Source organism: Astyanax mexicanus, chromosome 17 (assembly GCF_023375975.1).
Source record: "Astyanax mexicanus isolate ESR-SI-001 chromosome 17, AstMex3_surface, whole genome shotgun sequence".
NCBI classification, from domain to species: Eukaryota; Metazoa; Chordata; class Actinopteri; order Characiformes; family Acestrorhamphidae; genus Astyanax; species Astyanax mexicanus.
Window position 1 is genome coordinate 40,552,501 of NC_064424.1, and position 26,367 is coordinate 40,578,867.

General features: G+C 39.3%; 1 protein-coding gene across 5 annotated transcripts in view; it reads right to left on the bottom strand.

Moving 5' to 3' along the window:
* Nucleotides 1-26,367, bottom strand: part of ehmt1b (euchromatic histone-lysine N-methyltransferase 1b) — a 68,373-nt gene that overhangs the window by 21,295 nt on the left and 20,711 nt on the right. For 2 of the 5 annotated variants that reach the window (XM_022676504.2, XM_022676503.2), the window contains exons 2-11: nt 16,485-16,572; nt 14,339-14,829; nt 11,935-12,190; nt 8,649-8,785; nt 8,394-8,549; nt 7,562-7,633; nt 5,906-6,023; nt 5,555-5,695; nt 2,390-2,535; nt 405-548 (exon numbers count right to left, since the gene is read on the bottom strand). In XM_022676504.2, the coding sequence (XP_022532225.2) occupies nt 405-548; nt 2,390-2,535; nt 5,555-5,695; nt 5,906-6,023; nt 7,562-7,633; nt 8,394-8,549; nt 8,649-8,785; nt 11,935-12,190; nt 14,339-14,829; nt 16,485-16,572 (1,749 nt within the window). The other 3 variants (XM_022676501.2, XM_022676506.2, XM_022676505.2) reach the window with 3 other exon arrangements.

The following is a 26,367-nucleotide window of genomic DNA, read 5'->3' on the forward strand; positions in this document are numbered from 1 at the left end:
GTTTTCACCACAAGCAAACAGCTCCAGAAAAAAAATCAGTGAGTGAGGCAGGGCGAGTAGACGTTGCATAAAGACATCTGAACATGACTTTTGCAATCTGAAATCTCACATATCTCATCAGAAATCAGAATTGTGTGTGAGGCTGTTTATGCAGCCATGGCAACTTCCCTGTCAATCACTGCATGACCAGATAATCCTAAACATCCCAGATCAGGCAACACAATTTTTTTTCCTAGCTTTAAACTCTTTAAATTCTTGTTTATGACTTTTCCCCTTACAAGCTAACTTTGTCAAAATATTCAAAATATGAATTTATGATAATTAGCCAGAGACCTTATATAAGAACCCTTTGATCTGAATATGGTTTAATTTGACTGGCACATAAAAAAAGTGGGAGCACTCACCGCCCTGCAGAAGTAGCCACAGCCTGGGCAACACTGATGTTTGATCATTCCTGTTCGATGATCTTCACACAGCACCAGCAGCTGCACTAAGTTGGACGGCCTCATCATCTCGTGTTTCAGCACTGCGCTCTGACACCGGCTCAGCTACAGGAGAAAAACACGGGACGTTTTCTGATCAAAAAAGCTCAAACTGTGAAGCCTTAGCTTTCCTATTTGACACAACTGATTTACATATAAGGGCTGTGTGATGTGATTGAAAAAGAAAAAATAATGTTTTACATTGCAATAGACCCTTTTCAAGTTCTAAATAGCAGCATTATTAGTTTCTCAGGAGCACAGCTAAGACATATGGACGTTCCTCCAGAACGGTTTAAAGTTTAGGATGCATTGGGACTACGACGTTGCGCTAAAGTTTAATACTTTAGGCCAGGGGTCGGCAATAGGCAGCCTATGGGCCAGATGTGGCCCGCAAGCATGAAACATTTGGCCCGTGAGGTTGTTTGAACCATAATGAACAATAATAAAAACAAAAAATGAATAAATAAAATGCTTCTCCTCCCCTGTCTCTCTCTGTCGTGCTCAGCGTGACTTTAGCTTCTGTCCATTCACGTTTTTCCACACGTTCTTGGGCTCCCTACCTCATCAGGGCGTTTTACCTGGATATGTCCCAGGGCAGCGGTAGTATATTGTACAGCGACCCTGAGAACACGGGTTCAATCCCACATGAGAAGCGGTGTGTTTATTTATTTATTTTTTCCTTTTTCTGGGGGTTTACCTGCTTTGAGATAAACTGTTTTGCAACTGGGTTCAACAACCCTCTGGGCTGGAGAGCTACTAGTCTATAGCGTCCCATTACACTTCATTTTCCAAAACAGAAATTATTTTATGGCTTTAAAAATATCTGGCTGACGACCCCTGCTTTAGGCCCATGTGTGATCCTGCATGCCTTCTGCAGCATAGCCACTGTATACTGCTACACAGAGCTCCATGTGTAATCCTTCCACAGCACTGATTACTGGAGCGTTTCTTTATGTTCAGCACATCTTTGAACTACACAATACAATAATAATGCTTACTGAACTTTATTCTGGAGGAGAGAAAAGACGTCATATTCCTCAATCAGTCTGACACTGTGCTTTTTCTACATTAAACTACTAACTAACTCACACTGCTGACAGTCCTCACTGATAATAATCTAAATACATGCAGAATGAAATAATGCTAATGCTGAGTTTAGTGTTTTAGTTTTAATCTCAACCAGAGGGAATGCTGGGCTGAACGATAGGTCATATAGGTTTAGTGTTACTTTGGTCTTATTAATTTGCTTGTTTAAATATCACGTAATAAGCAGAGATTTTCAGCTGGAGCTGAACATTTTAATCTTTAATGGAGCAGTTTAACTGAATTATTGGTGTATTTAAGAATGGTCAATAGCCTCCATCATTAATTTCAACACAACTGAGCTAATATATAATATATTGCGCTAATAAAAAATAAAGAATACTGTGGAAACATAAATGAGAATTGGTAGAAATTACCACAATTACATGTTTTGGCCAAATACTATTTTTTAAATATATAATACAAGTATAAATTATATAAATATATTGTCTTCTAAAAAAAACAAATATAATCCAAAATGAACATAATCTGCCTCTGGTAAATAAGCATGAATAAAAAATTGAGAATACTTTCAAAATGTAAAATATAAATTTGTAAATTTTTGTTAAAAAAAAAATATGTACTAAGCATGCAAAAAAAAAAACCTTGAAGATTTTGCATATGAAATTGCACACCCTGTGATGTGACATATTGTATATGTACACACTGATCTATTGTACAGCTAAAGGGCAGAACTACACTCCAACCAGCCAGCAGTGGTGTGACAAACATGTGTGGCAACTACATCCAATTACATTAAATAAAATACAGATTAAAAATGGTCAAAAACAAAGATACAGATTTTTTGTGCACGTTTTTCTCACCTGTCCATCCACACTTTCTGTGGCCATGCACTTCCTGTCAGCCAGGGTAAGGATCTCTCTGCTCTTGGGTGTCTCCATGCGGCAGCTGCAGAGGGGAAGCTCCTGCACCATGTCTGTAGCAGCGCTCTCTGCTGTGCTCGACACTCCTGCACAACACAAACACATCACTAAGTTTTATATATACTTACAATACAATTTATCTCAATTTACATCAAAAAGATACTTAAAACACCAATGAAAAGCTTCTTATGAAGGTTCAGAAAAGTTCAGGCATTCAGGCATTGATGCTTATTAAGGGGAAAGGGATGTTACCATTTTTACCATTTTTAAGTTATGCAGACACATCACAAAATGCAGATGAATCATTTAATAATACCATCCTATCTGCGCCTCACCACTATCAGAGACATGCTGCTGCAGCTCAGCCAATCAGCTCTTCCTCCTGCCCTGCCTCTAAACCCATACATTAGATTTAGACTGTTTTATTTATTTGTCTACCTAGATCTGTTCTTTGATTGTTTTTCCCGGCATGTGTTTTTTTTTTTTTTTATCATCATATGATTCAGTTATAAAGTTCAGTTTTCTCTTCTTGTACTTAACTAGTTTATTTAGATTTATCTGATTTGTTATATATATATATATATATATACATTATTTAAAAAACTAATTTTCTTTATTAATCTACATTAAATATATTGACCTGGCTATATTGTAAACGATTTATTAATTCCGTATCCTCTAAAATAAAAGTCACATCTGTAAACACATGGATCACATGGAGCCCTCAGCCACCACCAGGGGGCAGCCTTTCTACAGAGACTGCTCCAGTGATCCCTCAGCTCAGTGTGTCAACAACACCAACTCAACGTTCAACCAGGACCTACAGGACCTCCTCACGGTCAACATTACACAGCACCACGAGTCCTGTTCATCATAAAAGTTAAGTACTGATAAAGTACCTTATATAAATATATCCAAAATTCAGTTTCAGTCTTATAACTACTAAACAGTCATAATTAACATGATTAAGTTTCAGGGGCTCTAAAACAGACGCTAGAGGGACTCCTGAATATAGACAGTTATCTCTCTAAAATGGGGATGTGTCAATAACCTCCAGGCCTGTTTTTGCCATTTTCCGCCTGAATTTTACACACAAATCTTGAGGCCTTATACTCAAACAGGATATAAAGTAGAGACAGTTTCATGAAGTATTGTTATTTAAAAGCCTTTGAAGTTTTATTAGAAATACTTAAAAATGTTGAAATGGATCCCCAGTGGTCAGAATATTATAAAAACAACAAAAATATCTAGGCGCTTTTCAAAATTTTACTTTAAAATTCATGTTTTAGAGCCTATAACTTGGTCAGTTCTTGTGGTCGAAAACATTTTTTTATTTAAACTTGTTCCATTAGTGGTCTACTTTCACCCTGTAAAATTTGGAATTAAAAGGTCTTATAGTTTAAAAGATATTGGACCTACAGTAAATAATAACCTTTCAGCAAAGAACAGGCCTATTCTGACAAAAAGCCTTTAAAAACGTGACTGACTACCTTTCCTGCACTAAATGGGCCTAACACGCTCTCTACTGGGCCATAGAATAAGCCAGAAGTGTGAAGTCTCGCAAAAGACTCTCTTTGACTGGTCAGAGCCTGACGACAGCGGTTAAATTCGGCCTATCGCCGCTCCTGACTCCATTTCTCCGCCTCTGATTGGCCGAGAGGTCTGAGTGACGACACAGTCGCTAGGTAAGGTTCCGAGGAGTAAGGAAGTTTTGGACCGGTAGCGATCGGACATACGGTTCAGTTTATACGAATTAATTAGTGAAGATGATCCGCCGCTTTTTGGGAGCACTCTTTACGCTTTCCTGAGGATTTCTACAGACTGGAGAGGAGTATCAGGTCGAGTTTGGTATCGGATTGAAGCTCTCACTCTGCTGAACGGGGTGAGTGCCTTTGTTTGTGTCTGAGCCGCGAGGGCGGGGTGAGGGGCTCCTCAGAGCGCTGCTCCAATTTTTCCTATGAGATGAATCTGAAGTTAAAAAAACTTACTCTTTTGCCTGTAACTCAGTAACGGTACACTTTAGAGATGAAAGGCGTATATCCCCGTAATCCCGAGAGCCTGCCCGTTCGTTTGATGTATATTTTAGCCCCCTTTGGTAAACTATGTCGTTATGAAAAATATGAATATTCATATCATAACTATATTTTTTTCTTAAAATCTTGTCTGCAAGGTATATTAACACTGGAATAGTTAATATTTGAGAATATATAAAGATAAAATGACCTAGATGACTGAAAAGCTGAGATTCTAAGCTTTTAAATGGTATATAGCTTGTCTATATTGACCCTACAGTTACTCAGATAAGCACAAGCAAATATGATTTTAATAATTCATGCGGATTTCTGGCCCGCCGGCGGGCCAGGGCGTGTTAAGAGGTTTTAAGGACGTCTAATTAAAGAAATGTCAAGACTAAGCTGATCAGTTAGTAAAAAAAAAAAGTCTAATCTTTTCTAAACTAATCACAAAATAAATGTCTATCATTTAAGAATCTAAAATATAAAACTATTCTAATCTATTCCAATCTAGCCCTGTGTGAAAAAGTGTTTGCTACACAATAAATTAATTTACTTTTTGGAAAGGGAATGGACAACTCATCCAGGAGGTCACAAAAGAACCCAGAGCAACATTTATAGAACTGCATGTCTCACGCGCCTCAGTTCAGGTCAGTATTGATTATTCAATAATAATAAAGGCACTGGCTGAAATTGGTCTGCATGAGGGAGTTCCTGCTTTGCTGGGGCTGCTTTGCTGCTTCAGGGATGGAACAGATGGAATCAGGAATTCTGCTGTTTACCAGACAATCCTGAAGGAGAATTTCAGGCCATCTGTTTGTGACCTCAAGCTCAGGCGTACATGGGTTCTGCAGCAGGACAATGATCCAAATCACACAAACAAGTTCACTTCTGAATGGCTTAAAAAAAAAGTTTTGGATGTGGAGCTGCAGTGATACGACAAAGCCGCTGTGCCTCATGAAGGAATCATGCTCAGAGTAGTAAGCAGTGTCATGGCTGCTGGAGTAGAGGATTGTTTAAATTACATTTGGCTGTATAGGTGCATTTAGGCTTCACTGTAACATTTATTTGATTCTAACGTCTGTACTCTTACCTGTGCTCGGAGAACTCAGCACAGCGTCCTGGGCTTTCAGGTCGAGTGTATCTAATGGAACTTCTGTGTACTCTTTGCCTTCAGCAGGGACAGGGACTTGGGCTGCACTGAGAGTCTCTGATTGAGGTTGAACATCCATACCTGAGGGGACAAACCGGGGACAGAATTCAACACTAAAACCATTCACCACCGTTCCAACAACACTACTACTGGAAAACACTACTGAGATCTTTTAAAAATTAAGAGTAAACTAGTTGATGTAATGCCTATAAATGGTAGGATTCTATTAAGGGAACAGTAGCTCTATGATTTCTGTTGATATCTCCACATACACTGCAGATATTACTCTACCAGAATTTCCCTCTGACGCTGACTTCAACTTCTTCTTGCGTTTCCTGGCCGGCCGGAGCCATGCGTTGTCTCCCCTGGCCTTCTTTTTCAACTTCTTCTTCAAGCTGGACTCTAAACTCTGCAGATAAAAAAACAGATAAAACTGCCTTTAAAACATATTCCTCAAAAATAAAGACTTGACCTCTATGACCTCAAATGATTAGGTAGAGTGCAGGCTTGATTTTACCAGGTTTAACAAGGACCATGACATTTAGAATTAGAAAAGAATTAGAAAACAATTTAGCAAATTATTCAGATGACACAGTTTTGCTAGTGATTTTTTTTTTTTTGGAATACTAAAATATATAAAGTAAACAAGATTCTAGACTGCCAGGATTTCCACACCACATGAAAATACCAGCATTTTAACTTTTTAAATTATGATTTAGAATTATGATAATACGCAAAATAAAGCGATTCATATTTTCAAGCAAGTAATAGTACCAATAGTGCTCATTTAAATTGAAAGAAAAGAATGAATGTAAAATGGCAGAAGTGGGATTATATTTATATTAAACATTGAATAGAGAAATCCAGTTTGAAATGGACCTGAAATGGAACAGATTGAAAAATTAATTTAGCGAAAAAGCCTAAATTCAGTGGTGCTGCAAACATCTCTATAACATTCATGCATTTCCACTGAATTAACTTTTAAATCTGTTCCTCTATTCTACCTATTTGTTTGTGCTTACCAGATGATTTTGTGACTTAATTTGAAGATAAAGGGTTACTGTTTGTATAAACAGTGTTTTAAAAGGGGCACGAAACACCCTGATTTTAGTGGACACCCTCAGATCAAATTTTAAACATGTTATAAATTTTTTTTTTTTTTTAAAAAAGGGAGGAGAAGTTGGAGGGGCACGGGTGATGTATGGGTTTAGAGGCGGGGCAGAAGGGGGACAGCTGATTGAGCTGAGGACTGTGCCTCTGATAGCGGTGAGACGCAGATGGTTGGAAGTCACCAGGTTGGGCATTATTATTAACTGATCATTTGCATACTACTTAGGTAGTATCCACATACCTAAGTACACTGAAATATCATCCTCACCTATAGCACAGATGAACCTGAGAGGGCGCTGCAGAGGCGGAAATGGCCGCAGTAAAAATGTTTTTTAAAAGCCATTAATGATAATATGGTTTAGGGTTTAGTGCCTCTTTAATTAATTACCTGTGCACTTTTAAAGCTCTCAGTGCTTCATTTTGAATGTCAGGGCCTTCTAAAATAAAGTGTGGAGAGTTTGTTGATGATGTAAAAATAGTGATTTATTTGCATGAGCAACTCTATTAAACCCATCACTAGCACTGTAAACCTGTTGGGAGCATTGGCTCAAAGCTCTTTATTTAATGCTGGGGGTGAATGGAAGTGGTCTATGCTACAAATGTTCGTACTTGTTATCGTGTTTCACTACAACCCAAGTCCATTTCACACTAGATTTCTCCTTTAAGTTTTAAGATGAACAACAACAGGTGCAATTAAACCCGATTAACCACAGAATATTTTTGTGACTAATCTGATTAATTGTATTTAATTGATTGACAACACTATGTAGAACCCATGTCCATTTGGTTCAAAACTGTTTTCAGGAAGGCTCAAAGAAACAACTTAAATTATCTCACCAAGTCTGATTCAGTTCCCTCCTCTTCACCTTCCTCTTCTGCAGATTCTTCAGACTCGTGCTCCACTCCAGGCTGGAAAAAACATATCAAAACACACATTAATAAACTCCCTGTATATCCATAGCTGTTTTCACATCTGAATATCCATGGCTGCTGTATGACACATGTGGCAAACATCCGAATATTTCAGTGATTAAACATAAACATAACTAAAAGGTTTCTCACTGTTTTTTTATTTAATGCGACATTAAAATAGCCAAAATGTATCACTGAGAATTAAACTGAGAAAATACCACAGTTTACCTTTTAAAGATGGTCTGCAGACAGTTCTTAAACCATAATAAGTCACATATGGAACATTTATGTCTCAATCAAAGCTTGAAGTATCAACTCAAACCTTTTACTCAAGTGAAAGTGTAAAAGTATTGTTTTTTTTTAAAGTAAAAGCAATATAAAAAGAAAAGCTTGGACAGTGCCACAGGGTCATATTGTGCACTACACCCCAAAACACATTTTACTAAAAGCCAAAATGACTGTAATAAATGTGGGATGCTCTAGTCTTTCTGTTTCAGCTGCATATTTTAGTACAATGTAAATATACATATATATGTAAGTACATATATATAAAGTTGCTGACAAAGAATTACTCCAGGAAAGTATAGATAAACAACATTTCTGCTTAAGTAAGGTAACAAAATAATTCATCCTACGCTACTTGACACCTCTGGATCTAATTCTCTGCACATCCATCTTGCAACACCCAATTTAAGAACCACTGCTGTAGAGACAAAACACTTGAGCAGATTGGTGAGCAAAATAAATTTTCGAATACCTGCGAGGCTGAATGTAGTCTGTTATCCTCCTTAGGTGCTGTTCCCCCTTGTTCTCCAGCCTGATCTTCTTCATCCTCAGAATCCTCTTCCGACTCCTCGTCCTCAGACTCGTTCTCCACCCGCTCCCCATTCACCTGGGCAGCCTCTTTTGGCAGCTAAAAAAGCAACAAAGAGCAAAAATGGTCAACACTCTTAACCTTTAAATGCAATATAAACAACAAATACATTTTTTTTTGTAGTTTCTGCACTCTGACCTTGGGACTGGGTGGAGATTTTGAGATGTTCTGGAACATTTCCAGAACTGTGCGCTGCTTCAGGACTTTGGTTTTCTTCTTGGGAATGAGACTGTACGTTCCCAACTTCTTCCTCTTCTTCTTCCTCAACACGGATGCTACAAATAAAACAAACATCAGGTTTAGAATACAGGAGTTACCTTAAACGCAAATAGACCAGTGCAGTTGTGCTTCATTCTGTAGTCCTTGTATGCCCATATTTGGGGTTCTGTGTCTAAGCTGCATTTGTGTATGGATGAAATTAATGGGCTTTTAAAAACTTGCTTTTATCACACTCTGTGGAAATTAAATGTGTTCAGAAGTCGTTTTATTTGGTGTACATTTTCCCTCTTAACAGCACTGAATTCTCTGAATTACTAGACTGTTTAAGATTCATAATTAGAATAATGCTAGCTTTTAGCTAATGCTACAGTGCACTAAACTGACGTCACAGCACAGCGGACTCAATTAAGCGCAACACTGGTGAACTACTGTTGTATGTTTACAGCATATTACAGCATAGCTGATCCAACTAATGAACTAACTACCCTTGCTGAGACGATCTGGGAGAGTTACAGCAAGTAAACAGTAAAACCAGCAGTACAGTGTTACTCCAGTACCAGGATTCAAACGCTCTAGCACGCTTCACCAGTGTAGCTGAGACAAGTGCTATTAGCGGAATAAACCTAATTAGAAAAGGCTGTTCTATGCGCTACTCTATCGATATAAGCAATAATGAAACTAACCAACTACTCTGGTTGTCCTGACAGACCAGCCAACCATCAAATTTAAAATACATAATTTGCCGTACTGGTCAAGATGCACTCAACCAAATATGGGCATAAACAACATGGCACAGACTACAAAATGTTGAGGAAAAAAGTATTTGAACACACTGCCAATTTGCAAGTTCTCCCACTTAGAAATCATGGAGGGGTCTGAAATTTTCATCTCTAAGACATAATCTAAAAAAATCACAATGTATGATTTTTTTTTATAATTTATTAGTGTGTTACTGCTGCAAATAAGTATTTGAACACCTGTGAAAAGCAATGTTAATATTTGGTACAGTAGCCTTTGTTTGCAATTACAGAGGTCAAACATTTCCTGTTTTTTCACCAGATTTGCTCACACTGCAGCAGGAATTTTAGCCCATTCCTCCACACAGATCTTCTCCAGATCAGGCAGGTTTCTGGGCTCCCCCTGGGAAACATGGAGTTTAAGCTCCCTCCAAACATTTTCTATAGGGTTTAGGTCTGGATACCTGGCTAGGCTACTCCAGAACCTTAAAATCCTTCTTACAGAGCTTCTCCTGGGTTATCCTGGCTGCGTGCTTTAGGTCCTTGTCATGTTGAAAGACCCAGCTACAACCCATCTTTAGCATTCTAACAAAGGGAAGGAGGTTGTTCCCCAAAATCTCGCAATACATGGCCCCAGTCATCCTCTCCTTAATACAGTGCAGTTGTCCTGTCCCATTTGCAGAAAAACACCCCCAAAGCATGATGCTTCCACCTCCATGCTTCATAGTAGGGATGGTGTTTTTGGGATGGTACTTATCATTCTTTGTCCTCCAAACACGGCGAGTGGAATTAAGACCAAAAAGTTCTCTTTTGGTCTCATCTGACCACAGAACTTTCTCCCATGACTTCTATGGATCATCCAAATGGTCATGGGCAAACTTAAGACGAGCTGGACGTGTGGACAAGGTTCCTCAGGCCATAAGACTGTTCAACTCCTCTCAGCACAGCAAACTAAAGACTCTGTGAAACTTTTTCATTCCGGCCACTCTGGCCACACCATGGACACACCCCCAGCTATGGACACACTCTCAGACTTGCTGATGCCTAGAACACTTTTTATAGTTCTACCATATTTTGCACTAGTAGTTCATTCACTAGTTAATTCATCTACTGTTTACGTATCTTTTGCACTGTTTACGTATCTTTTGCACTGCTTAATTTAATTTAAATTATTATATAACTGTGTATTTGCACTTTCTGTTTGGCTGACATCAGTTATCCTCACATTATGCACATCAACTGGTGTTCACTGTCTATTGTGTTCAACTGCACTACCTCCATTCTCCATCTCCATTACACACACACACACGAAGACTGTACATTTACACTGTATATTCTATTTCTTATTTGATTGTATTTATATGTATCTTTATATTTTATATTTTATCTTTTTTAACTTTGTGTATTGTGTAACCTGCTGCTGGATGCCAAGAATTTCCCCCCGGGGATCAATAAAGTATCTATCTATCTATCTATCAAGCTGCTTGGCAGTTGCCCCTAGCCCTTTCAGCCTTGTGGAGGTCTACTGTTTTGTCTCTGGTGTCTTTGGGCAGCTCTTTGGTCTTAGCCATGTTAGTAGCTGAAGTCTTACTGATTGTGTGAGGTGGACAGGTGTCTTCATGCAGCTAATGATCTCAAACAGGTGCTTCTAATTTAGAATATTAAGTGGAGTGGAGGTGGACTTTTTACAGGCAGACTTACAGGTCTTTGAGGGACAGAATTTTTGCTGATTGGCAGGTGATCAAATGCTTATTTGCAGCAGTAACACACAAATAAATGATAAAAAAAAAAATCATACATTGTGATTTCCGGATTTTTTTTCTTCCCAGATTATGTCTTACAGTGGACATGCACCTAAGATGAAAATTTCAGACCCCTCCATGATTTCTAAGTGGGAGAACTTGCAAAGTCACAGGGTGTTCAAGTACTTATTTTCCTCACTGTATGTGTTTTATGTCTGGTTTAAAGGGGAAATTTGTGTGAAATGGACTTGGGGTGAACTGAACCACGATATCGAGTACGAACTTTTGTAGAGTAGCATAACTCTTTTTAACCCCAGTGTTACAAAATAGAGCACTTTTAACCATTGCTCACAGCAGGCTCACAATGTTAGTGAATGCAAAGAAATGGCTATTTTAGGATTCTGAAGGTCCTAAGAACTTTGTGTATGAACAGAGTTTAATAAACATCCTGAGCCCTTTCACAGTATTTTCAGGTAGTTCTCCATGTGCCACCATCCAGAAATTAAGTCACGATAAGTCGATTGACGAGCAAGAACAAATACGTTGGATAAGGGAACAGATTGCAAAATGAATCTAGAATTCTACCAAAGCAGTGTGGAGCTACTTTAAACTGGTTAATGGTGTAAAAATAGTGATTTATTTGCATGAAAACTACGAAAACAACTATGAAAAAAAACTGCTTCAGAATATAATACTGAACTGGAATAAGAAGAGTTAGTATGTAACCTGTGTGTGGCTTGGCTGGTGGGGAGATCACTGCCGTTGCAGCGAGCGCTGCCTGTGTGGTGGTCACTGTCGGTGCGTTGAACACTGCCGGTGTGGCATCGGTTTGGCTCTGAGGTAGCTGTTTCTGAGTGGGAGGAGTTGAAGGAATCTGAGGAGTTGGAGGCGGCTCAGAAGCCTGAGGAGGCAGCCCAGGATCCGCCCCACTCGGGCCATTATCTTTCACCACTTTTGGCTCTTTTGTTTCCCTGTGTAAAAACTGAAGAAGAGAAGACACTTTTTATAGAGCAGGTCTTTTTTTACTGCACAAATGTAATTATTTAATCAATCAGTCATACAGGGAAAAAAATAAATAAATCCACATAAACCATTTACACCATGTTGAATCCACCCTCCTCATGCATGCTCACACACTCAATTCCATTTTCAAATATATATATGTATATAAAAAAAGAAATGCTTCTAATAAGAAAAAGATAAATAAATTGAAAATGAGGTAATAGAATTTTTTTTTAAATCTGTAAGATTTCTAAAGAAAAGTCCCACTATGCAATATTTTTCAGTTAATCAACACATTTCGTACTGTTTTAGATGATAAAATTAGTTATTAAAGGGTAAATCAAGTCTGTAGGGGATCAATGGTCTGTAGGGGAAAACCATACTTGCAAATCCAGAAACCCCTTAACCTGCAGTCCTGCACCCATCAGCTCACAAGTGTCAAGCATCGCAAGAGTCAATCTTGCTTTACAGCAAATACTAGGTACACACCCCCAGCAGAGAGCGAGAGGTAAGCTAGCTACTAGTGGCTCTAAAATCACAATGGTGATAGCTGTATGCATGTAGGTTTATTACAACAGAGAAGCAAGAAAACAGCTAAAGCCCATGTCCGAGAAGCAAGGAAAATGAGAAGAGCTGTTGACAGAGAGAGGGGTCCCACACGGGTGAACCTCTGGCAAGATCTTTCTGAGTGGTAAGAGCTAAAAAGCTAATTGTATATATGGGATGATTGTAATAATGGGATGATTTTTCTCTTTCTATGTAAGCTTGTGCTATCACTATGGTAGTCACTATTTGTAAAAGTGTTTGTTTGTTTTTTTAGATAGTTAGCTAGCTTGCTGAGTAAAAATTGTTTTGGTAACAACTCAATAACTAGTGAACACTAGTTATTGAGCTCAATTTCACTTCACTTATGAAGCTCAGTCCAGGTTTGTGAGACTAGTGTTCACTAGGCAGGAGAGTGATGACCCTAGAATGATTAAATTTTTTTCTGATTGTATTGTAGACATGATTATACGTAGCTCAAAATAATCACGCATGGCTAGGGGGAGGAACCAGAGGAACAGCATTGCGTCTTTACAAAAGTGTACATTTGCTCCAGACCTGTAGGGGGAGCCATACGAAAAAAAACTAGTGTATGCAAAAAGTGTGCTTTTAAAATAATCAGTCTCAAAGTCCTTGAATTAAGACTTTAGATTAAGTAAAAAATCTCAGATTTAATACCTTAAATATGATAAATATTCAAAATACTTGATAAATATTCAAATGAATTAAATTAAGACATTGTTACTAATGCCAAACTCAGACTACACGACATTTTTGTCCCTCACTATGTTCACTATGTCAGATTAAGAAGTTATTTTCGATTTGTGTCGTTCTCAGGGGACTGGCAACACTACACGTTAGTCACCAACCAATCATCGTCCACATCCTCGCGTGAGTTCTTAGGTCATCACGGGGGAGAAGCATAGAATCTGACACTCATGGCTACAGAAGCCCTTTGCGTGATGGAAGCACTTTTGTGCTTAGAAAAACAAAAAGAGAGGGAAAAGCGACTGTGGGCTCCTGGGTTCCTGGGTGACCCAAATGGACATTACATGCTTTGTGTACTCCAGAGAGAACTTAAGGTCTGGTAAAGATGTAGCTACTTAGATTTTAGTGCCTGTAAACAGAATATCTAATGGAGGAAGTAGATTATTAGATGATTATTAGATTATTCTTCTGTTTCTCTGGTCCAGCGAACTGCAGGAGCACCGTCCTGCTTTCTTTTCCGCTCTCTGTTTACATCTGTGCGCCACAGAACACTCTGACTTCCTATTGGTCAGCGTCAGGGAGCAGGTCTTGGAGCATGTCAAACTAGGCGATAAAATACAACAAAATTCTAACATGCTAGTCTTTCTATCGGACGTTCCGACGGCATCGCTCGCGTCAAAGTACTGATCTTTGACTGTGTCACACTACATACTACAAAATCGGGTCAAGATCGGGCTAAAATCGTGTAGTCTGACCAAGCATTAGACAATCAAAAAAATCTTACAATGCTTGTTAAGACAAAACTATTTATTTTACTGATTTATTGCCCTAAAATGAGATCATTTCACTTTCTGAGATTTAGTTTTCTGCACTGTACCTTTAATGACTGACTCGAGGCTGGCCTGGACATGGTTTTGCGTGCCCTGTGTATCGTTACAGGTGGCGAGGTGATCGATGTGGTGCCATTTTTAGTCTCTTTTTCTGAGGACCCCTCTGCCTGGCTGGGCACTTTGCTCTCAACAGTCCTTAGAGCATCCTGCCCCTGGGGTTGCGACTTAACCGCAGGAGGGAGAGTTTTAGCGGCATGCCCTATGGCTGAAGTCCCCACGGGGGACCAGCTAGTCCTGTGTTGGGCAGCCGGCACCTGGTCCTCCTGGCGCTTACTGAGGATATATCCATTACTGCCCACAGTGGAGCCGTGAGGAGGATCAGTGTCTGATAGTCCATTCTCCATGGGCTGGGGGGGTGACCCCTGAACAGAAACGTGCTGCTGAGCTTTCCCTGCTTCTGTGCTCTCATAGGTCCCATTCAACTCCACGTCCGCTTTGGAAGCTTCCGTTTTCCTATTCGAGCGATCCTCGTCCGCGCCTAGAAAGTTGATCAAAACAGGAAAAGGTAAATGATGAGAAAAATAACAAATACATTAAAAATCTGATAATACATTTATTGGCCGATATTGGCAAACAAAGAAACTTTATGTCAAGACTAGGTGTTTAGATTAGGACTAGGGGTGGGAATTAAAGTATCTCACAATATCACAATACCGTGATTCTGTCATACTCAAACAAAATCTCAAGTCGTCAATCTCGTGTCAATTTCATAGACGTTTCAATAAATGTATACATAAAATTGATATTTGACTCAATGTTTTGAAAAATTTATCACAAATGAAAACAATAAGATATATTGCTATTTCAATATTTTGTTCCACGCCTAATTAGGATCCTATACAATCTGTTATCTTCCCCCAAAGTTTATTATATATTTTTTTAAGACTTAATTTAACATATACAATAGAAAAAAAATGAGAAATTAGTGAAATACACATGTAAATATTAAAAACACCCTAGGCAACTGCATACAATAAAAAATATATATATTTTTTAATCAAATTTTTTGTCCCCAATTTCGAAGGAATTACCCCATCCACTCAGTTGGACTAGCACACACCTCCTCTGACACATATGAAGTATGACTCCGCCTCTTTGAACGCACCTTCTCATTCAACTCCACGTGTTCCTTTTTAGCTTTAGTATCTTCAATATTTATTATAATTTACAATGTAGAAAATCATTAAAAGAAAGAAAACACGTTGAATAAAAAGAGGTGTGTCCAAACTTTTGACTGGTACTGTATATCAACTTGCTTACAGTATATACTGAATGTATACACTGCAGGATTGCACGATTCATAGACCACTTTATTAGTTAAATTTAAGACCTTTTTAAGACCTTTTTCAATAGATATAATTTAAGACTCAAATTTAGTAGAAAATAATTTATTGTATCGGACATCAAAACTTAACGTTTCCCATTTTTTATCAATAATAATTAAAAAAAACCTCCCCGGTAACATAGCTAACTTGCTAGTTACATTATTTTCTTAGCAAGTTAGCTAGCTTGCAGCTAATGTTAGTATGTTAGTTAGCTCGCTGCTTATGTTAGCTATCTCTCTGCTAACCTTAGTTCTATTACAGAGAAAGTAGCCACTAATGTTAGTATGTTAGCTAGCTCACTGCTAACGTTAGTATGTTAGCTAGCTCGCTGCTAACGTTAGCTATCTCTCTGCTAACCTTAGTTCTATTACAGGGAAAGTAGCCACTAATGTTAGTATGTTAGCTAGCTCACTGCTAACATTAGTATGTTAGCTAGCTCGCTGCTAATGTTAGCTATCTCTCTGCTAACCCTAGTTCTATTACAGGGAAAGTAGTTAACTCACCACTAATGTTAGTGTGTTAGCTAGCTCACTGCTAATGTTAGCTAGCTCTCCGCTGAACTTAGTTCTCTCCGCAGTAATTTTAGCTAGCTCTGCTAATATGTTAGCTAGCTCTCCGATACACTTGTCATCCCTTTAACATTAGCTAGCTCTCAGCTAATATTAGTTAGCACTCTGTTTTACCTTAGTAACAGTGTTGCAACCTTTATTATTATAGTACTTTTTATTATTAAGAGTAAGGTTGCAAGTAAGAAAGTCATGAACACGTGTTTCAGTGATGAACACAGGAGAGCAGGAAACTAATTTACCTTCTTCTGACTCACTGTGAGAGTCCTTCATGCCCTCAGTCTTTATGGATTCTCGCTTCCCAACAACCCCCCTGGCCAATCCGGCAGGCTGAAACACAGACACACGTCATTAGATTACAAATGGAGCACAAACAGAAAAAGATACACTGTAGCCCAAAGACAGAGGGAGAAAAATGGGGTTCAGCTTAATTTTAACAGAACAATTTAAAGCTTGAACAATCATAACACTACAACGACCAAGATAACAGATTTAAATATGGAAGTATGAATCTGTTTAAACCATTTTAAAGAAAGACATCAAAACACATTTCAATTCGTGAAACAGTCAAAGCCACAAATATACAGCTTACTAGCTTAGCTCAAATTGCCCTGCCTCACTGCGTGAGATAAACGAAGAAGAAAAAAAAAACAACAAAAAAAAAACACGGAATCATTATCTCACCCCTTGGGAATGCGTCTCAACACCTCAACAATAAAGGCTTTGACTGGCTGGCTGAGTCTTAATCAGAACAGTGCATCTCTCCACAGCTAGGCTAGGACACTCGGCAGGAGAGCGATCACCGTTTTTGTTGGGGTTTTTTCTCCCACATGTGCCGTAACTTAATTATCTGAGACATGTTCTTCCACACTTCAAAAATTTAAGAGACTCTACAGAGGGAATATGAGATATGATACATCAGCATCAGCTGTGCTCATCATCTTTTGTTCAGTGAGCTCTGATCAGGCTACCCATCAAACAAGAGAAAGAAACGAGAATAGAAACCAAACACAAGGTGTTAAACAACCACAAGAACCACAGAACGGAAAGAACAAAGAGCATACGAACAGGCCCACCATTAACCGAGCTCTTCACTCCTTCACTCACTCTATCACACTCTTTCCCTTCTGCATTCTCTCTGTTTTGCATTTGGTAGCGCCTGGTGGTTATGTTGTACGACTGTATTGGCTACTGGCCCAGTTACAGTAGGAAGCCAGTCCAAGCTGCTCAGCTGAGCCTGTAGTCAGAAATTTAAACTGTTTCTGAGTAAACAAACACCAAAACCGACTGACTGACTAAACAAACGACTAAACCATCTGACTGACTGACTGAGCAAACGACTGACTATCTAAACAAATGACAAAACCATCTGACTGACTGAAAACGACTAACCCATCTGACTGACTGAACAAAACGACTGACTGACTGAACAAACGACTAAACAATCTGACTGACTGAGCAAACGACTGACTAACTAAACAAATGACAAAACCATCTGACTGACTGAAAACGACGAAACCAACTGATTGACTGAACAAAACGACTAACCCATCTGACTGACTGAACAAAACGACTGACTGACTGACTGAACAAACGACTAACCCATTTGACTGACTGAACAAAACGACTGATTGAACAAACGACTAACCCATCTGACTGACTGTACAAAACGACTGACTAAACAAACGACTAACCCATCTGGCTGACTAAACAAAACAACGGACCGACTGAACAAAAAAACTGACTGACTGAACAAACGGCTAAACCCTCTGACTGACTGAACAAACTACTGACTGACTGAACAAACGACTAAACCATCTGACTGACTGAACAAACGACTGACTGACTGAACAAACGACTGACTGACTGAACAAACGGCTAAACCATCTGACTGACTGAACAAACGACTGACTGACTGAACAAACGACTATACCATCTGACTGACTGAACAAACGACTGACTGACTGAACAAACGACTATACCATCTGAATGACTAAACAAACAACTAACTGACTGAACAAACGGCTAAACCATCTGACTGACTGAACAAACGACTGACTGACTGAACAAACTATACCATCTAACTGACTAAACAAACGACTGACTGACTGAACAAACGACTATACCATCTGAATGACTAAACAAACAACTAACTGACTGAACAAACGGCTAAACCATCTGACTGACTGAACAAACGACTGACTGACTGAACAAACGACTATACCATCTAACTGACTAAACAAACGACTGACTGACTGAACAAACGACTAAACAGACTTATCGACTGACTGAACCCTCTGACTGACTGACTGAACAAATGACTAAACCATCTGACTGACTGAACAAACGAGTAACCCATCTGACTGACTGAACAAACGACTAACCCATCTGACTGACTGAACAAACGAGTAACCCATCTGACTGACTGAACAAACGACTAACCCATCTGACTGACTGAACAAACGACTAACCCATCTGACTGACTGAACAAACGACTAACCCATCTGACTGACTGAACAAACGACTAACCCATCTGACTGACTGAACAAACGACTAACCCATCTGACTGACTGAACAAACGACTAACCCATCTGACTGACTGAACAAACGACTAACCCATCTGATTGACTGAACAAACGAATAACCCATCTGACTGACTGAACAAACGAATAACCTATCTGACTGAACAAAAAACTTATTGACCGAACAAATGATTAAACCAGCTGACTGACTGAGTGACTGACTGGGTGGTAGCTAAGGGAACAGATGACTAGACTGACTGACTGAGTAAACAAATGACTAAGCCATCTGACTGACTGACTCACTGACTGACTGAATAAATTACAACTATTTGACTAACTTAATAAACGACAAAGCCATCTGACTGACTGGATGGTAGCTAAGTAAACAAATGTCTAGAGTGACTGAATGACTGACTGGACGGTAGCTGAGTGAACAAAAGACAAGACTCACTAAATGACTGAACTAACGACAAAACCGACTGACTGACTGGATGGTAGCTGAGTGAACAAACAAATAAACCTGTCTGTAAATCTGTCTGACTGACTGCTTGGGTGGATAAATACATGACTCTTGCTCTGTTCCTCAAGCCATCACAGTCACAGTGCTTCCAATAACATGGCCAAGGCTGGTGGTTTAAGCAGCAAAAAAAGCTGATAATGCCTTAGAATAGAGGTCTCAGAATGAGTCACAACAACTAAAGAGACAATTTCCTGTTTCTAACCAGTGGAACTACACTGGCAATGACTCCTCCCACATCCTAGAAGGTCCACATTAATACAACCATGATAAGAACTTTTCCAGCACCAGAGAAAAGCAGGGAAATTAAATCATTTGATACAGGCAGTCCAGACAACACAAAGCAGGACTCAGAGTTGTACCACAGAAATCATTCAACCATCCATCCATCCATCCAGAACACGGCAAGATGATGAAAGCTTGTGGACAAGCTAAAATTGCAAGAGAAACAGACAGGTTAGCAGTACACTGGTTATACACATTCATTAGAAACATTTCCTTTCCCCAAATTTCAAAAGAAAAGTACAAACAACCAACCAAGCAACGGTTAAGATCAACCAACTTCTTCTGAGAAGGACACTGAGTCCAAGAAGTCCAAGAGCCAAAAGCGGTCTAGTGGTGTTGTGCATCTGCTTGCAGTAAGTATGCCACTCTCACTCACTTGCCAGCCTTCAATATCATCTACTGTAGTGAATTTCAGCAGCCAGGCTCAGAGGAAGGAGGTCAGAAGGTGTAGTAATTACAGCAAAATCCAGGCTCTTCCCCCTGCTGCCCCTCCCCCACCTCAGCCTAGCTTCCCCAACCCTCTTCTGATTGGCAGCCACACCAGCTGCCTTCCGCAGGACGCTCAGAAAATGTCTGCCGTCTGCCTGCCGTTTGTTGGTGCTGCTTCCAACAAAGGTCGGTCCCTTTTTCTGTTTCCCTCTTTCACCACCAGGGGAGCCACTTCATAATAAGAGTCCCCTATTACCTAACCAACCTGGACAAGGTCTGGTCCAATAAACCTCCAAATGGCATTTGTGGAATCACTGGAGGGTCATTGCTAACTTAGGGTGCACCTCTGACAACCTCAATAAGGTCATCTGTCATTCAACAAACAGGAGCTTCCATTGTGGCCTTTTCTTACAAGTGTGAGTCACAGCTATGAATACTCTGAAAGCTGCAAAAATCCCTTTCAAAATGGGGCCAAAGCATCTAAACATCTTCAGGTCAGGATTAATTGTTTTTACCTATGGTTTTCTTTATTTTTGGCAAAAGTTGGGAATCGAGAGCAGGGCTTGTACAACAAGACTTATTAGGATGACATGCTTAACAGGAAGAGTAAGAGGAGCACAAAGAACTAAGAACAAAGAAGAGAAACTGAAATAAATATACCAAACCCTAATATTCCAGTCATTCCAGCAGACGAAAAAAAAAACAAAGAACCATGCTTTGTGTACATTCAGTGGCACTTCAACCAAAATAGCAATGGATGTTAATGGATTTTGGATTTCAGAGCAGGCAAGACTTCATATATGGGCACTACGGGTTCTAAGCCTCTCTTGGAAAGCCTGATTAAATTAGACCCTTTTTCTGCAAAAGATTACTACCAAATATGTATGTCAATGATACATTCAATTACATTTGGAACATTGGAACTCTACAGAACAGAGGTGAGGGAAAGAAATGTGAGAAATGCAGAAGGCCTCACTTCAGCAGGGAGATATGGGAGATGGACTGATAGACAGAACAACAGACACATTATTTCATGTGAATTGTATCCTGAAAAGAGTTTAACCACGTGTGTGCGTGTATATATATATATATATATATATATATATATATATATATATATATATATATATATATATATATATATATATATACACGCACACACATTTGTGGTTGTTGTGCATATATGTATATATATATATATATTTGACAAAAGCTTCTCCAGCTATTCAGACTGCAATCCAATTACTGTGTGGGATATATATATATTTTTTTTTACTAGTGTTTGATTTGTTGAATGCATCTATAAAGAGATGGATGTGTTAACACTGGCATGATAGGTAGGTCAGATGTGTCTCAGACCACCTCCTGACCTGTGGTTGGAGTGATCTGATCTGTAACTGTTTTAAAGGCTCTCTTGTATGTGGCTTTGCTTTATTCATATATAATCCTGATACTCAACAATCACAAAGTAACCAGTTGTAAAAACGTGTCTAAGAGTCTCAGGAATGTGCTCTACAAGCAATTAGTTGAGACGAGCTATTTATTCTTCCAGACTGGACCAGAATATGAATACTGTTTGAGAAACCAATTCTGACCTGGTACATCAGTCTAGCAGAGTTTATAAAAGATGACTAGATCCTGAGCACAAACCGAGGCCTGTCTTGAGATCTCAGACTTCCAGCAAGTGGCAGCACCTCCATGCTTTAGCAGGGCTATGTGGGCTAACACAGATGTTTGCTCACTCCTGAGCCAACAGCCAATGCTACTGCAACCTTATCCATTGGCATTTTGTTTTAGCCACAGAGGCTGAACCAGTTTCAAAGTGCAAATACATATTTCTCTCCAGATAAATCTATGTGAGCTTAATTCTTCATTCTCTACTATAAATGTATCTCTACAGTCTTTCTCAGTTCAGTATCAATGAAAAAGCCTGTATATTCTGTGGTGTCTCTCACAGCTTGCCAAATTGTTTGTCCACATACTCTACACACAAATTTGACAAATATCTACTATACACTCTAAAGAGGATGTTTTAAACAATTTAACCAAACAGTTCAGGCTAAATAGCAACCTGCCCATTGCACTAGGCATCTACAGATTAAGTAGATGGTCTTGGAAATATGAGAGAAAAGGCAAAGCTCTGCTCTGTTCAATATGAGAAACCCAATGCCAGCAAATAAGTGCTGTTCTCTTTCCCAAGGCCTCCCCCTACAGGCCATAAAGAGAGCATACCCAGTAGAGGAAAGGAGGGAGAGGGATGGGCCTTCTGCTCCTAACCGCCATTTCGTAACCAGATTGTTTACTGACACAACAGGACAGACAGGACAGGGATTTTTTCTGTTGGGTAGGGGGCATTCTGGAAGGATCTGTGTGGATGGGGGTTGGAAAAGCCAACATCTGTCAATTGTGATATTAAAAATTTGCCTATTCAATTCATTTTACCAGTGGATGAAAAAATTAAGAGACTTGGAAATTAAGCTAGAAAACCTAAGCTAGCCTAATTAACACTGACATTATATTGAAGGGTAACAATGAAAAGCATATCTGCAAGATATACTGTATAAAATATAGATTCTGCTTTACATAATGAAAAGCATGTGCTTGTGCCAAGCTGTCGCTACTCAGAAAATGCTATTTACTTTTTATTTATTTAATTAGATAAAAGAAAACAGCTAAAGTTGAGCCTTTCCAATAATGCCATCTAAAACTGCACACCAATAGTGAACACTCTTCAAAATAGTGCACACACTTCTTCAACGTTCTTATAAACATAAACACAGCTTCAGCCATGTGAAGCTGAGCCAACACTAACACACTGGCATCAGAGGCCCATACCACAGCCCATGTGCTAAGGCAGAGGTAGCCACACAAACACACCTACACAGATAAACGTAGCACTTAACCTGTTTTCTGAGCATGAAGTTCACACCAGCATGCATCTGAAGAAGATAGCATTTAAAGAAGAACACAAAATATGAGAGCTAAACTGATTCACGAGTAAACCACAGGCCCTGAAAGTCCCCTTTTCTTTACTGAGACCACTGAACCTGAAACTAGTCCATAAGAGAAGGCCGATCCGTGCACTGTATAACCATGTAAACTCAATGCAAAAGAACAGAGTGATGGATTAATAAAAAAAATAAATGAAAAACACCCCAACAATGGTCAGAGATGCTGCATAATTAACAACAATCCCAGATAGACACAGAATCCAAGGAAAGCAAGTAAAAAGAAATATTCAATAGCGTAGAGTCCTTGATTTAGGACACTAAAGGTGCTGTGCATTCTCTCTTATATCAATCTGTGTGGCAACTGGGCACTTTAGAGGCTGCACTCTTTTTCTCTGTCTCCAAAAGTGAAGAAAGAACAATGCACTGGTCCAGTTATCCAGTTAGGGAATCCGTTTCTTGGTTAGACAAAGCCTCGTTCGCAGCATTCTGTTGGTTTGTACAAACAGCTGTAAGACAATACTTTTTATCCAGGCTCCTCTTATAGGCCTGGCCAGATTAACAGGCCCAAACGTGCAGGAATTCATTGTCATCTAGCAAAGTACGTGGCAATTTTGCAATACATCTCTCCTTTATCACAGACACTCTTGAATATATTTCAAGATTCCAAGCTGTAAGAGAAAGAACAAAAATTAAACAGGACAATGGCACTCAACGATTTGCCCTTGCCCTTGAAGCCTAATAGATGGAGCCTTGGTGGAGGTGCATGGCCTTCTTCGCTTCCCATTATCCACCCTCACATATGCAGGTAAAAAAATTCTCCAGACAATCCAGGTTCTCCGGGTTCCTTCTCTTATGGTAAATAGACAATTCCGCTCAACATCACCTCAATAGCTACCAGAGGCAGAGGCCCAAAGAATCTGAGACAGTGGTTTCTGCTTCAGCCTGCAGAGTCTGATCCCAGGTTTCAGGCCACCAGACCACAGCATGAGCAAATCAAAAGAGGCTGGATGGAAATGCTGGATGGGAGTTCTTGATGACACCTCACCTCACGCTTGCTTAAAAGAGAGCTTCCTTCTTCTCTGAACCTCAGAACAGCAGCCAACTCTCAATGGACTGTCAATGAAAGTGCAAGCAATGAAAGGCATACCAGGCAGAACACAGCAAGTGGATGAGCTTCAAAATGATGAATATTCACAGCCAGCGTGGACGTAGACTGACAGGGCCGTTCCCCTGCTTAAAGGTACTCTTCCACCAGCATCATACCTGCATTTCCACGATGGCCTCCACTGAGGGAGAACGAGAGAGCCTCGAACAGATTGTTCTTCTTTTTCCTCCTCCTCCTGCATGCAGACATTCACCCGGCTTGCTGGTCACGTGACCTAGCAGCTCCCTCTGTTGGTCGGCCCTCCTGAAGCTCAAACGGAGCATGCTCAGTCAGTTCAAATTTTAAACGTTTCCTTCTTCTTAAAGGAGGGCAACCAGTGAAAGCCAGTAGCCATTTTGTTGCCAGCACAAGTACAATAGGCAAGGCACGAGGAGGCCAAGGGGAACACCATGTCTGAGCAGCCAGGGGGCTGTTAGCCACAACAGCAGCATGCAGTACCAAGAGTGTGAGCTAGCCTAAATCTCCCCTCATCTACAGCAGAGAGGTCTTTATCTCCACTGAGCCTGACGGAGATGGGCAGGGCTGTCACAGGAGACTCAAGGCCAAGGCAAACCAGCAGCCACAGTCCCAACAGAAATGGTGCAATGCTTGCAATAGTGGAATATGGAAGCTATAAAAAAGGGCCAATGTGTTCAAAGCACCTGTAGTCAACCAGAGCCAGAGTCCATTTGTATTCGTGTATTTACGGTCCAGCATTAATTATAGCAGATTGCAAAGTATTTTATTTATGGGCTGCTAAAAAACAGGTTGTAAACCAAATCATGCAGTAAAAATGACCAGCCAAAGTACAGTTAGGTTAAATACTCTCTACAAATGTCCAAATGTTTGTGTTCACTCCTTGTAATGAATGCAGCTCTTCAGCTATTTTAAGCTGCACCCATGGTCGACACACAGCTTGTCTCGTTCATGTAGAGATGCGGAATAATACTCTCTGGACCAGATAAACATGAAACTACTGGCTAACATACAACATGTCTAATGACAAGCTATAGCCTAATGGGCTAGAGAGGTATAAAGCATTCCAGCCCAGCAAACATTAAGCTGTGGAGCACTGGAACTGTACTCTCTGCAATTATTATTATAAAGTATAGTGGAATGATAATCTTCCAACACTCTGTTTCATTAAAGCTTTTGCCAATGAATGCAATCAAATCCTCACAGCAGGGCTTCAAAATCTAGTGAAAAGCCTTCTCTAGACAGAAGAGACAGTTATTCCAACAACAGCAGAATAAACCCAGGTTAACCAATTAATGTTCTCGTCACTGAACACAGTCAAATCCTCATAGCAAAGCTGTGGCGGTTACAGGACTCAGTATCTTACAAGTACTATGAGCTCCAAAAATAAATCCATAGTAAATCACACGTGACATTTTTGCTGAAAAAGTTCAGTTTTTTATCGTAAACAGATCAGTCGCATTAGAATTAGTGATAAAATCAGAAATGTATCAATATTGGTTAAATTTTAGTCCACAATAAATTTAGCCAATTCTGAGAGTTGGTCACATTATATGATAAATAATTTGTGAGTAGGTGCAGAAGGGTGTAAGAAAATATCAATATCATTGTTTTGTGATACTGTATCGATTTCAAAAATGTAAAATTGACTTATTTATTATTTAATTATTATAGTTTACATGTAAAGACTCTCAGACTGTGGATCATTTAGTGTTGTGTTTAAACCCCGCCCACTAGATAGCAGTGTTGTACTCGTGGTTATGGTAATCAGGAAAACTGTGCAAACTTTCTGGCTAATAGCAATAATAATAATAATAATAATAATAATAATAATAATAATAATAATAATAATAGGAACGACTGACAGAAAGCTTTGGCCGGTTCTGGGACGATTTGTAAAAAGTTAGCCTGAAGCCCTGCGCTATCAGAGCACTAACCAGATTCCCCTCTTGAGAGTCAATTTTTGAGCCCAGTACAGTGAGTATCAGAACACAGCAAAGCTAACACCACCAATCACACTTGTTCAACAGCATATTAAATGTGGATGTTTCTAAAAAACTGCAGGACATTTTATCTTAAAAGACAATGTAGAACATTATAGAAGCCCTGCACGATGATGCGTTACCAAATTTGCCAGGAAAAGTTATTGTAGAATTAAATTTATTTCTTTCAAATTATGTTTGATATATAATCATATATAATCAGGATATCAAATTATTAACCAGAGTTTGTGAATCAACCTAAATTGTGAAACAAAATTTTAAGAGATGTGTATTGTTTAGGAGTATCAAATCATATTTT